A 14,075-nucleotide genomic window follows, 5' to 3' on the forward strand; every position below is an offset into this window, starting at 1 on the left:
GCAACATCATGCAACAATGTTGCGTTGAGGTGTTGCGAGCGTTTGGCCAGGCCTTTAGGGACAAACAACACAAATCCTTGGTGAGTTTACGAAATCTAAATAGTGAAAATTGGGGTCCCTCAGGGCTCATTGTTGGGCCCTAGACTTTTCACCATTTATGTAAATGATCTCCCAGGTAGTATTGAGAGTGGTGAAGCGTTCATGTTCGCAGATAACACCACCGTCTATAGCATTGGTAGCTCAACCGATGGGTGTTTAGGCTTAGGTACGCACTGTTTGAGCCGCTTCCATATAGACAAACAGTACTCATTTGAAATAGTATTTTTAGGGTAGTCCATTTGGGTACCGGTAGTCCATGGACTGGGGGTCAGTGTTTCGTCCAACACCCTTTTAATGTCATTTGCCGATTTAGAACGCAAGCCCATGTTCTGATTGAATTAATAGCAGCTAAAGACTCAGTCTTTTGGAAATGTTATGAGTAAGATAGTTACTCTAAATCTTGCATGTTGACAACAGTCATGATGAAATCTTCAGTACAGAACTCCCAGCGGCAGTATGTAGGAAGTACCCGAAATTTCTTTTTCTTTCAGCTGTTCTTTGAATTTGTGCGAGCATAATGTGCAGACGTCATTTTTTGTCTTGTAATAATTGCTTCACTGTCTTCATCATCAGTGTTAGCTACCTAAATGTAGAGGGAAGTCACCGCATTATTCACAACACAATTAATTTCGAAACTTCGCAGCTGTTTACCGGTGTAGCTGGTATTCAAGAGGAGTGAATTTCACTTCTAGCCACTTTAATTACTAGAATGGTTTTCAGAAGTTCTCTCTCTTGCTATGCTAGTGTTTCACTTTCCCTTGGCTCATTGGTTTCATTTTGTATAATGCCTGCATTGTGTAGCCAGATTCACCTTACCTGAGATCCGACAACCTGTACCAAATCAAACTACTCCTTTTGCTTGGTGACCCACTGATGTTATTTGTAAACACTAAGCGATGTTCAACAATATGTTATCCATTGTCATGAGCCCTCGATCCAGACTTCAATTGGCTGAAGAAACATTTACCTGTGCTTCTTTGTTCCATATTTAGCAAATTTGAATTCAATCCTCGCAGTTTGCTTCTAACTCTTCCAAAGTGTATCACCCTCCTTTTGCCCAACATGATAAATTATTTTGAGTAAACACTTTAAAGAGTGTCTTGTTTAAGTAAAAAAAAAAAAGGAAAATCAAATCAAATCATCTTTATTTGCTCTTGTGTGCCAAGTACATTGAGTTCGTAAATTAAATGAGGCTAAACTTCCCAAGTAAGCAATTAGGAGCGACTGCAGCCAATTGGTCAGTGGTTTTAGTATACTTGCGCATGCGTGGAATACCTCGTGCTTTGGGCTGTAGCGCTTATTTATCAGTGTGGCGGGAAGTAGGAGCATTGTGTGTGGAGCGTTTAGCGGTTTTTGTTCCCTCCCTCCCCACCCTCTGCTTTCCACTGTGTATCAGTGTGACGGGTGCCTGTTCTTCTCGTGGGCGTGGGGGCTCATGGCTGGGTTGTCAGGTTTTGCCAGCCATCGGTGCAGTCTCCATCTTGGAGCTGGCTGCCAATAGTAGAAGCTCCAGGATGTTTCGGGCACCCAACCTCCAAAGAGCGACCATGTTGTTTAACAGTAGATTCTATTATGAGCAACTATTTGAGCCTGGAGACTGAAGTAACCGAGAGGTTTTCGAGTCAGTCTCCAGATATTGGCTTAAAGAATGCTACTTGGACAGTAAATACAGTTTTTCTTTGTCACTTTATTTTGCCCATTTCTCTTAAGGGGTTGTTATGTTTAATCTGTTGCCACATCAAGATCATCATGTGCCATGATAGAACTTAATAAGTTCCCAAAATTTAAGGATCTTCTAGCAACTTTACTGTGAAGAAAAAGGTGTTGCATTGAAAAAATTACACGAAGTTTAGTCATAACATTTGTGATATTCTTGATACATTTTGAGTTTTGTACATTATTGGACTGTTTGGTTTTGCATAACATTAGAAGCCTTGCCTAATAAAAAAGAACTGCTCCATTTTCAGACTTCCCATTTACATGTAGTTGTCTGTTATCCTGTTAAGTTAAACATAACATTATGAAGGAAAAGTGATCTTCAAAATAATAACAATGTTATTATTTAACATTATTGTGCAAATGCAAATTCCTATGCTCTGTGAATATTAATAATATTCTACACTGTTTTTTTCCAGGGCTCTTATGTAATTGTATTAATTATATTTATCAGAGTTGCAATCAACTGTAAATTGCTACCACTTATCCACGGACACAATCTTATGCTATCATTACCACAGGTATCAGCAATAACACACTATTAATGTTTCCACCAGCATTCAGGTAACGTAAGTCCAATCTCCACTGACATACAAAAGACCAGGAAGTACTTCTTGCTATGACACCGATAGGAAAGTCACTTTGTCCAACTAACTTTAGGTATGTCATAATGTTCTGTCAGTCCATCAAGATATTCATTGAATTTCTAGAAAAAAATAATAATGAGAGCAAATTTAGCATGAACAAAGACCTGGGGTCAATTTAATAAAACGTTTACACATGTACCGTAATTTACAACTGTAGCCATTGTTTTAGAGTCTGAGAAAAATAGCTAGACTTGTAAGTTACACGTGTAAAACTTTTATTAAATTGACCCCTGATGTCCTTTTAAGTTGCATTACAAATTTCCTCCTAATTTCCTTTATTTTTCAATCTTGATGATTGCAGAAACAAGCTTAATGTATAGCTGCACATTTTTTACCTCAACTCTTTGTTTGTGGGTTTGTTCTGCCTTTTTGAGAATCCTCTCCACAGACTGTAAAAGTAACATTAATAAAAGTAAAATGTTGTTATGCTAATAATCTCTGGAACCAAAAAGAGTTCTACATTAATAATATTGTCTAAACTGTCCTATGGAGCAATAAAATGTACATGTAATCTTGATACAGTCGCAAAAGTCACAAGAATTTCACTTGCCACTGTTCACTAACCCTAACCCTAACCCTAACCCTAACCCTAAACTTACTCAGGGAGAAAAGTCTCTAAAAGCACTAGCCAATTAAAATGATCTTCTGTGATGTCTTTCCCTTGGTAGTGATCACTAATTCGCTAATTACAGATGGTTTTCATTTCACGATTGTAGATCTCAGGAATGTGAAACTGTCTGTTCCTTACCATCCCAAGAAACTACCAACAGCTGAAAATCAACCTCTATGAATTAAGTACATGTAATGCAAGTGATATTAAAGAACAAAAGATAATAACTTCATACTTACATGTACATGTATATCTGGTGCAAAATAGTATGTGAATATAATCAAATGTTACGTTAACCCTTTGACACCCAAACCGGCCTGAACTGGCCAGACTTGGTATTTTACTCTGCCTAACGCCACAGTATTTTACTCTGTCTAATGGGGAACCCCTGGGAGTCAATGGATTAAAATTGCTACCTCATTTTCCCTCAGACACCATGTCTCACTACCATATAACATCGCCACTCTTACACAACTCCGATAAACCATTCCTTTCACCTTCAGCGAGAACCTTTTTTCGTTCAGCAACTCTCCACATTCCCTGAACTTCACCCAGCCAATTCTTGCTCTTGTTGTCACAGCTGCCTTGCAGCCACCACTTGCATTGGTATCCTTGCAGTGGTATCCTTCCGATTTGAAAAACTACAGAGGAACTTGACAAGCAAAATTTACCATTCGATAGTCCCTTCAAGTGGCCATAGGGGTTTTACAATTAGTTCCTTTTGAATGCGTCCGAGTTGTCCTTTGCAACTCACCACAGGGAAGGCCTAGACACAGCTACCAATTTTCTTCTCCAAGAAAAATGTTTCACCTGCCATTACAGTAAACCCACACTCATGGTACCCGTTCACAACACACTCTATCAATGGAGAGATTAAGTATCATGTTTATGGCAAATGGCAAATGTCAGACCAAAATTTGCGTTTTGCCAAAAATGGAAGAAACTTGTTTGAAATGAGCTCATTTCTTTCTTTGTTTTCGAAACAGGCAAAAACTTGTCTAAACAGCATACATGTACATGCATGTTTCTAATAATACAGTTTTAAACTTTGCTTCTAGGGTGAAAGATAAGCTAATTCATCAAAATAACCAGATTAATCTGAGGTACCAGATGATAAAAAGTGTTTAAATAAAATGAAGCAAAAACTGACAAGGGAGCCTAACACTTTGGTTTTCACAAAAAGGCACCTTTACATTTTCATGTTGCAGGATCGGAAAAATCAATCACAGGTGCCCTAAGCTCAGTGTGAGCATGGCCTGACAAAAATATAAGGATTTGTATGGGAATCCCGATAAAAAGCTTAAGAAGATAATTATATGCAAAAAACAAAAAGCCTCAAAAAGCCTAACCTTATTGCCATTGTAGGTAGCCTCCTTCCTGTGTGGTTATTTGCCAGATCTGATGCAATTTGAGCCATTTTTCAATTTCTGGGTTGTCAACGGTTATAATAAGGAACCACCAATTTGAGTCAAATATTCCTGGATAAAATGTTCCCACCGTCGCAATTCCACATCAGAATCAGTTGACAAAGATTGAACTTTCATTTCAACCCACCATCAACGCAATAGAAGTCCTCCGAGCAACGTCAGGTGGTAATATTGCAAAAAAATGGCTTCAGAAGGTGGCGCTTTATCACCAAAGTGGCCATGGCTTCCAACGTTGATACCAAACTGAGCCTTACCGGAGTGGCAGACCATAGTTTGTCAACCACAAATTTCTTTATTCCCCTGTCTCCCGACATGACTGCACTGACTCAAACTTTCAAATAAACTTTGTTCTCGTAGCATATTGTGATTCAAATATTTTGTGGCTGGACTTACTGAAGCAAGTGAAATTTAATTGTTAGCATCTGGGAGAAAACTAAACATGTGAGGATCATGCTTACAGTGCAAAAGCTTCGAGCCTTCCAAAAAGGGAAGAAAACAACTGTTTTGCAATCTAAGTAAACTACAGGGACAAATTTTATTTGCATAATTAACAATTATTCCATGAGCGCCCTTGGATATGAGATTTTTTTTTATTAAATTCCTCAAACTTCAAAAGTTCAGAAAGTACGAGTGAAAAAAGCGAGAAAATCCGAGCGAAATCGAAGAAACTTGATGAAGATGCGATGTTTTGTAAGACCTTGTGGTCAGACAGATGCAGGCTCATCACAGGTCTTTTCCTTTTTTTTTGCTTTTTTCAGAAAGCAATTTCGCTTTCTGGCGAAAAAACGTTTAGCTTGGCAACGCTTAGCTCAACACTTACCATATGATTAAGGTCAAACTAACGTATATGAGCTGATACCTGAGATTAAGTGAACCAATCAGATCATGAGAAATGCATTATTCGAGGTTGAAAATTTAATAATTAATGTTAATTCCTTGAAGGCTTGATAAATAACCCTAACAGCCTACTACATACATTTGTACAAAGTCCTATTAACTAAAAGAGCAGCATGAATGGACAAAAGTTTGTTCACTACGGCTTTCATTCTCGCATCTTTCAACGCTTTCCGGCTTCACAAATGTGTTTTTGAAGTTCGTCAAAAAGGAAGGAGGCGTGACTGTGATTGGTCGACATGACTGAGACAATGCACTCATGTTGGGAGACCCAGGGGGATAAATAAATTTGCGGTTAACAAACTACGGTCTGCCACCCCGGTAAGGCTCAGTTTGTTATCAACAGTTGAGGGCATGGCTACTTAGGTGATGAAGCGCCACCTTTGAAAGCTGTTTTGTTGCAATATTACCGCCTGACATTGCTCACAGGACTGTTAGTGCGTTGATGGTGGGTTGAGATAAAAGTTCAAATTATCTTTGTCAATTGATTTTGATGTGGAATTGTGGGAACAATTTATCCAGGAATATTTGACTCAAACTGGTGGCACCTGAGAATTTAGTCTCCAGCCTTGGGATTTCATTATGACCGTTGACAACCACGAAATTGTGAAATGGCTCAAATCGCGTCGGATCTGGAAAATAACTACGCAGGAAGGAAGCTATCCACGATGGCAATAAGGTTAAGCTTTTTAATTGAGATTTTTTTCATATAATTATCTTCTTAAGCTTTTTATCGGGATTCTCATACAAATCCTTATATTTTTGTCGGCCATGCTCACACTGTGCTTGGGGCGCCTGTGAAGCTACCCACAATGGCAATAAGGTTAGGCTTTTTAAGGACGGTGCATACTATAGTTATTGCGCATACGTTCTGTGCATCTCGAGATACTTGGATTTCCTATCGGTGATGCCTACTAATACAGGGATATTTTTGCGTGGTTTAAAACTATCCAGAGAAAGTATATCTTAGTAAGTACTCTTAGTATCCAAAAAGAAAATTGGTCGTAACCATGCATTTTTGAGAGATAATTAAGCTTCAATTTGAGAAAGAACGCCATACATTGCTTTGTATTTTAAAGCTTTTTAGAAATATTATTCATGAATTATCTTTGAAAAATGCGTGGTTACCCCCAATTTTCTTTTTGGATTTCAATAACACTTGTTAAGATCTACATTTCCTGCATAATCACATACCGGGGCAAAAATATCTTTAATTAGTAGGCACCGTCCTTAATTAAGAATTATCTTTTTAAGCTTTTTTTCGGGGTACTTATACAAATCCTTATATTTTTGTCGGGCCATGCTCACAATGAGCTTGGATGCGAGTGACATTTTGCTTTTGTTTTGTACAACAACATGGCCATCTGATCACGTGAGTGCAAACCAAGAATACTCACCCGTTTTTCTTGGATTTTGTCATAAGCCATTTGAGCAGGAGTTCTCGCATCTTCTGGCTCTTGCGTCTCCCTTTTTTCATTGCTAACTTTAGACAGGTGTTCGACAGCTTCTTCGAGTTTTTTCTTGTCCTTGTTTTTCTTCTTTTTCCTGACATGACATGAAAGTTACGGAATGAGAAAACCTAAATGACGATAACTTTTGAGAGATAAATCGTAATGTTATGGAATGCTAGGAGGAAAAATTTATATATTTGTAACAAAATGAAATTTTAGAAAACGGCTTACTTCTTTGCGCCTCCGTCTGCGACTCCTTTTAGCTTTAAAGAACCTCGACTGACACCTTCGTAAGCGTCTGCCATGATGGAAACTACGATATTCTTTGGGAAGTACTTCATGTCAAGCCATCTTTTAGGTTAGCTTTGTAACCAAGCCATCTTAGTGCACATGGTGGAAGAAAGAAAGTAACATGTCTTCTCTTGCGAGGCAATTGCAACAACTCCAAATCCCTGCAAATTTGCAATCCAGCGCTGCTTCTAAAACGCCTAAGAAAGCATCTTTTCTTTTTGATGCTAAAGATGCCGCCGACATTGACAACGAAACCGTTTTTTCCATTGGTGTTAACGGCTTAGAGGAGCTGATGGTTATTGAACCAGGCTTCTCATCGTTTGAAAATTTGCTATTCGATGAAGCTTCGAAGTCATTGGAGAGGACGTTGCAGACTAAAGAAGTGAATGAAAATCTGGATAAACATATTGCAAAGTTCTTGAAGTACTTATCGCCGTATTTCTTGCTGAAGCCAGCGCATAAAGTATTGGAGTGGTTGATCAGACGATTCCAGATTCACACGTTCAACGTTGATAGTTTAATGACTTGTGTTCTTCCTTACCATGAAACAAATCTATTCGCCCGTGTGGTGCAACTTTTGCCTATAAAACACTCCTCATCAAAATGGCATTGGCTGCGTCCAGTTCAGAAAGCTGGTAAGCCACTTTCAAAGACAGCCTTCTTGCAGCATTGCATTTCTGATGTGTCCTTCTTGTCTCTCATATGCAACTTGGTAACAGAGGGTATGCCTTTGGAGATGTCACCATCTAGTTCAAGGGTTTTGTTTGCGTTTTACACCGCTACAATTGTTGGCGTTCTACATATGATGCCTGCAGTGACTGAGAAGTTTTTAACACATTTATTGCCTTATTTACTAAAAGGTGTGAACTCTCATATATCCGAACTTCAAGCTTCATCTTATATGATCATAGCTCAGCTATGTTTTAAATGCCGGTTGGAAGAAAACCTAGTTAAAGCTCTCCTGGAAAGCATTTGTAGGGTATGTTGGCAACTGCAGACTAGCCTAAATAATTACTTAGCTTGCAAGTACACATGTAGGGGCACTCTCAAAGAGAAAAAATAGGATTATTGAAAGGTTAGGGTTAACCCATAGTCGATGTTGACGAGGGAGGAAAACCAGAGTACCTGAAGAAAAACCCTTGGAGTCAGATTGAGATCGACTGAAATTCAACCCACATACGAGCACGTACATTTTTTGTAAATTTCAATTTTAATTCATCAAGCAAATGACATGCTTTTGTTTTAGTTTGAGAGTAATAATTGTCAAGTATCATTTTTTTGCACCAAATCTTTCATAATGCGTCTACAATGTTGCATGTTGTTTTGTTTAGGATAGCAACTCTGATTTCTCACGAGTCCTGTTAATTGTTAAACATTAGCTGGGGTTTGCTGATGGTTTGGTCACCGTGCACCGGTGGCTCGGTTGAGCATCGGGCTATCATGCGGGAGGTTGTGAGTTCGACTCTGGCCGGACCAACACTCAGGGTCTTAAAAAACTGAGGAGAATGTGCTGCCTTTGTAATTACATCTGCAAATGGTTAGACTTTCAAAGTCTTCTTGGATAAGGACTGTAAACTGGAGGTCCCGTCTCACAACCCTTGTTGGAAATTAAATAGTATGGGATGTTAAAGAACCCACTCACTATTCGATAAGAGTAGGGGACGTAGTCCCCGGTGTTGAGGTCTGACCTTATCTGGACGGGGGCCTCTTTCACTTCCTAAAATAAAATTGTAAACTGTGTAATAAGCAGTCTGGCTAAAAAGTCCCCCGAAAAACATTGTAAATTAGTCCTGAATAGCCCGAGGGGAGAGACTAATAGCCTCACTCACACTCACTCACAGCTATCCTAATTGTTCAATTTCCTTTGATGAGTGTGCTAACATTGTTAAAACTTGAGTTTGGTGGCTCACAGATCCCTTAACAGGTCTTACATTTTGGGGTAGGTCTTTTACATGGAAAACTGACAGCTTCTTATAACACTTGTCACAACTTTTGGTTAATAGGTTCTTTTAATTTGTCATGTTTGATCCTTCCTATAGAATTTAAAACCACAACTCATGGTTGAAGGCCTGTCTTGCATCACATTCATCTGTCAGACACAATCGGTAAAGGAATTATCAAAAAGGTAGATACAGTGACCAGCATTGAGATTGCTTTTATTGCTCAACCCATTTGTTCAATGGAAGGAAAAGTTCTGCTTATTTCAAGCTATTCGGATAATGGTTAGGGTTACATGTAGGGTGCTTATTTCGAGATCTTCACATAAACACAGGAATGTGAAAAGAAATGTCATAATACTGATGTCTTTTAGTTTTTTCACATTGTTGTATTTATATGAAGAAAATTAACTAAATATTCCTTGTCACAGTGCTCAAAATTGTGACCAATATAGTCGCATTTGCAACTGAATTTTTTCCCTTTGCGATTAAAGTAATTATCTAGAGAAATCGCAAATTTCTGAGTACACTGTACAATGATGTTCAGTAGTTTTCACCGTCATCCTTCTGAAATAAAGGGTTAGCAGGTGCCATGTTGCTACTTTTGCTAAAATAAAATTAATAGAGAAGCGAAAAATTGATTTGTTTCTCACGGTGTATGGGGCACATAATATTAATTTTTGTAATGTCATTTACTTGATCATTCACCATATTTTTCAGCAGTTTCTGTATTAATATTGTGGGCTCATATTTTTTGTTAAACCACTGGCAAAACACAGGAGAACAACTTTGCAACTAAATTTTAGTGTCTTGTCGCAAAAGTGCGCCTGGATTTTTTTTAATTTCAAACCCTGCTTGATGGGCTTAATTTTTTTGGGTTATGTTATTATTTTAATCATTTTTAGTATGATAATAGTAAGAATAATGAGTGAAAAAAAGATACAACATTGAATTGTACATTTACATGGTATCATGCAAACATTTAGACATTCAGTAGCACTTCACTGTTAATATTCTTAAAATGGAACTAAAAATAAAAGAACTTCAAACTTAAAAAAAACTATTGCTGTCACTTATTAAAAGTGTACATGTATACATTTAACTTGTTTTGACGAAAGTTTTAAATGCATGTATTTATTTCAGGACATTTAAAGCCATTCTTAAGCTCCCAGGTTTGATTGAGACCTTAAAGCAGTTATCATCAACCCATGTAATCACATCCCTGCTTGATGTGTTTGTGCCACAACTTGTCTTCACTGGAATAAAGAATGCACTTGCAGAAGAACAGAACAATACTAGAACGAATTCCTTGTTAGACATTGCTCAAGAAATGGTGAAGGACATTGAATTTGACAAGGGCTCCATCATTATTATTAGCAGGTAAGAGTAAAGGGATTTTTTTATTTCTAATGATAATAACTCATTGTTATCTTGATTGTTAATTTCGGGTTTAGTAATCAATTTGGGGAAATTTCAAATTGGTAAGTACAGTTTAATGTACAACTACATGTATTTGTCCACCAAAAAAAATCAATTTATTAAAGATTCTACTGCTATAGTTGTCCTGCATCAGTTCTGTATACATATACATGTATTACATGGTGTACCCACTCTGAGTACGGTACCCAACAGAATTGGGATAAAGAAACAAAAGTGCTAGAATACATTGCAGTTGTTTGTGTCTGACCAAGTGTTATGTTCTACGGTTAATCTATCATTTATTCTCCAGGGCTCTTCTCAAAGAATATTGCAGTATACGGGGTGCACATGGGGAAAACAAGAAGGAAATAAATAGATTAAATACAAAAGTTAAAGTGCTTGTTCAAACTTTGGAGAAAAGGTAACCTTAAGGAAATGTCTTCATTGTGAATTTCTGCTGTGCGGCTTGCTCTTAGTATGCAGAAGTAAAAAAACAAATAAGCAAACAAAAACTAGTGAGTTTATAGTAATAATTCAATAAATAGAAAAGATCTCAGAACAACAACATCTTAATAGGCCTCTTTCAAAAAATGAATACCACTATGACAGTACTCTTTGTTTACCTTCCAAAGTTTTGCAAAAGCATTGTTCCCAGTTTCTCTTGGGACTTACAATGGTCCCAAGAGAAAATAAAAACAATGCTTGTGCAAACTTTTGGAGGGCAAACAAAGAGTATTAATTATGGTATTTTTGAAAGTTAAAGTCATTGAAATGATCACTATAAACAGATGTATCCAGGTTTTCAAATTTGGGGTGTCCATCCAGCTAATTAATATTCAAGAACTAATATTCAATCTATTGTCTCTTAATTGCTGCTGCAGTACTCTTTCAGATTTCTAAATTGCACAAAAATAAAGTCTTATACTAACAGGGTCGCACAAAACAAAATTTAACGTACTTTGCCATTGGATTCTCTGTCATTTTGCAAAGCAAAGCAATGCTTGAAATTCGCTTGGAAAGCATGCAACAAACTGAACTTCGACTGAAATGTTTAATTATCACTGGCGGCAGATCGAAAGTGTCGCCGATTGTCTCACCTAAAAACTCCTCAAGATGGACATAATAGTTGACAAAATGAAATCATTCGACAACAAAAACCTGAAAATAACAGCTTACCTTGAAATTTGAGGAATTCGATGTTCAATTTCCTTGTGAAATACGCCATTCACATGTTTTTCCTGGTGTTTGTACTTTGCATAAACATTCTCTTTTTTTCTCTGCATCCAATTGGACCCTTTGTTCCATATTCTATGCGTCCAAAAGGGAAACGAGTGCGTCCAGGACGCAATAATGCACTCTGGATACAGCACTGTATAAAACAAGACAATACTCATTATTAATTTGGTTCGAACCCGGTTATGGTAATTTGGCCAGGTATAAAGAGTTTATTAACATCTTGGACTCATTTTTGAACCAAAGATAAAGGTGCTCTGTTGTACAATTTACATTTGAAATCAAGTGAAGTTATGATCTTCGCAGTTATGAACACAATTTTTGCAATTGCAAAAATCGTTGAAGTCCTGAATTTTTCAGGCTTCTCTACGCAATTGTAAAAATTGCGTTCATAACTGCGAAGATCATAGCTTCACTTGATTTCATATCCACAGCTCATATATGATTCATTTCATATATCATTCATCATTAATTTACATTTGGTTCAGTACTTCCCATGGTATAAATTTGTATTTATCAAATTTTTTTATGCTTTGGTGTCCATTTTGTAGAAAGTCCCAAACAAAGAGAAATTTCATGGGTCATATCAAATGAAGAGTTTGCATTCACATTGGATTTTATCAATAATGGCCCTGTAGTAGCCAAGTTAGGTTGATCAATACAGAATTTCTTTGTGCACTACAGATACACCATTGAATTAGAAAAGGCAATTGAGCAACATTTGGAGAATATCAAGTCTACCAATGTTTCAAGTGAAGTTGGGATCAATCAAATGGCCTCTGTGTGGACAATGGAGCTGCTTTCCTTTGCACTCACTGGAGTCAAATCACAGGTACAGCTGCATCTAAATACCAAGAATTGCTTTTGCTATGTGCTCCTACCCATACTACACTTCGCGCTTACACTGAACTTTTGTCATATACACTACAATATCTCCCTTCTTTTTAATGAAATATCCACTGTTCATTTTGTCACAAAATAGTCTGCTGAGAACTGTATCTCATAAATATAAGTGAAAAAAAAACCATATTTGCATGTACCTGTGTATAAGTCGACCTTTTATGGCATCAAAAGAAGCTCCAAAACTTGCCCTCGACTTATACACAGGTCAAAGATTTAGAACCCTAACCCTAACCCTAAAATTAACATAATGTTTTCATTTGCATAACAAACACAGTGGAAAAGGTTGGCTTTTCATCTGGCGACAAAAGACTTCCAAAAGAATTGCAAACAATTCCAGTTGAAATGAAAAAGAATTTGTCCAACTCTAAATGTTGAAGATACTTACTAGCACAAATATGAAATAGATATACTGGAAATTTTCGGTTACCAAAGGTGGAAAGCTAAAAAAGGCACTTCTGTTTCTTCAAATAAAACACGATCGTTCAACTGCTTAGTAACCTGGCACAATATCCCATGTTTACATGCACTCATGGTCACTCGTGTTGCCTGAAAATGCTGGTTGGTAAATGATTGTTTTTTGTTCTGTATACAAACCTGGCTGATTTAAATGCATAACATAAGATTCCTTTTGGTCTTCTTTCTCAACTTTCTCTTCTTTCCATCTCTTCTTTTCTTTTAACCTCCTTTTCATTTCAGCTTCCACTTTCTTTTCATCACCTTTCATTGCTTCATCTTCAGTATTAGGTTTCTGATATTTTCCCTCCTCATTCTCCTCTTTTACTCTCTCTCTCTCTCTTTTTCTTGTTCCTCTTCCCTTCTTTTCTCACTTTTTTCTCCTCCGCTGTTCTCATCTCCTTATCTTCTTCCTCGTCATTTTCCTTTTTTGTTTCCCATCTGTTTTCTCTCTTGCTCTGCTTCCCTTCTGCGACATAATCTCCCTCTACATCTTTCTTCAAGTTTCTCCTACCTTGTACCTTTCTTTCTTTTCTTTTCTTCTTTTGAGCTTTTGGCCTAAGCTTTTTCGTCCTCAATGTAATTTTTTATCTTTTCTTTTACTCTTCTTTTGCACTATGTTGTCTTCATTCTTTTCTTCGCCTTTTTCAGGTTCTTCATCTTCACCCTCTCCAGCCAAAGGAACCATAGCTTCTCCTGCTTGATTGCTGTTTTTTTTTTGTCCTTTTTGTCTTTTGCTTTTCTTACTTTCTTTATGCATTGCCTTCAATTTAGTCTCTTCTGCAATTTTTGGTTCTCTCAATTTGACCACTGCTTCAACCTTTGATTCTGTAGGGCCAGTGCCATGTGTAGAAAGCAGGTATCCCAAGAATTCTAGCTGGGGCCTTGTAAACTCGCACTTCTCTTTAATTAAGGTTAAACTTCTTTGTTGTATTCTCTCCAGCAACTTTTCAAGCCTCTCATCATGCTTTCGATCATCTTTAGCAGGAAGAATG

General features: G+C 37.3%; 2 protein-coding genes across 4 annotated transcripts in view; one reads left to right on the plus strand and one right to left on the minus strand.

Moving 5' to 3' along the window:
* Positions 1 to 1,766: 1,766 nt before the first annotated feature.
* LOC138022981 (protein FAM32A-like) lies at positions 1,767 to 7,224 on the minus strand. The gene is made up of 4 exons (XM_068870018.1): positions 7,076 to 7,224; positions 6,791 to 6,938; positions 2,798 to 2,851; positions 1,767 to 2,521 (listed from the first exon to the last, which is right to left on the minus strand). The coding sequence occupies exons 1-4, from the start codon at positions 7,183 to 7,185 to the stop codon at positions 2,453 to 2,455; spliced, it is 381 nt and encodes a 126-aa protein (XP_068726119.1). The 5' UTR covers positions 7,186 to 7,224; the 3' UTR covers positions 1,767 to 2,452.
* LOC138022975 (HEAT repeat-containing protein 1-like) overlaps positions 7,221 to 14,075 on the plus strand; it is a 41,094-nt gene continuing 34,239 nt past the window's right edge. For 2 of the 3 annotated variants that reach the window (XM_068870010.1, XM_068870011.1), the window contains exons 1-5: positions 7,222 to 8,114; positions 9,175 to 9,260; positions 10,216 to 10,452; positions 10,802 to 10,912; positions 12,409 to 12,556. In XM_068870010.1, coding sequence (XP_068726111.1) covers positions 7,257 to 8,114; positions 9,175 to 9,260; positions 10,216 to 10,452; positions 10,802 to 10,912; positions 12,409 to 12,556 — 1,440 coding nt within the window. In that variant the 5' untranslated portion in view covers positions 7,222 to 7,256. Of the gene's footprint in view, positions 8,115 to 9,174; positions 9,261 to 10,215; positions 10,453 to 10,801; positions 10,913 to 12,408; positions 12,557 to 14,075 lie in introns of all 3 variants that reach the window. The other variant, XR_011126696.1, reaches the window with a different exon arrangement.

This window comes from Montipora capricornis, chromosome 11, assembly GCF_036669925.1.
Source record: "Montipora capricornis isolate CH-2021 chromosome 11, ASM3666992v2, whole genome shotgun sequence".
NCBI classification, from domain to species: domain Eukaryota; kingdom Metazoa; phylum Cnidaria; class Anthozoa; order Scleractinia; family Acroporidae; genus Montipora; species Montipora capricornis.

Excerpts from the sequence above, each read along its gene's own strand:
- LOC138022981 (XM_068870018.1), bottom strand. The coding sequence starts at position 7,185 with ATGAAGTACTTCCCAAAGAATATCGTAGTTTCCATCATGGCAGACGCT. Across the intron at positions 2,852-6,790 it reads ACAAAATCCAAGAAAAACGG|TCTGTGGAGAGGATTCTCAA; the intron begins GTGAGTATTCTT and ends TTACTTTTACAG. Across the intron at positions 2,522-2,797 it reads CCCACAAACAAAGAGTTGAG|AAATTCAATGAATATCTTGA; the intron begins GTAAAAAATGTG and ends ATTTTTTTCTAG.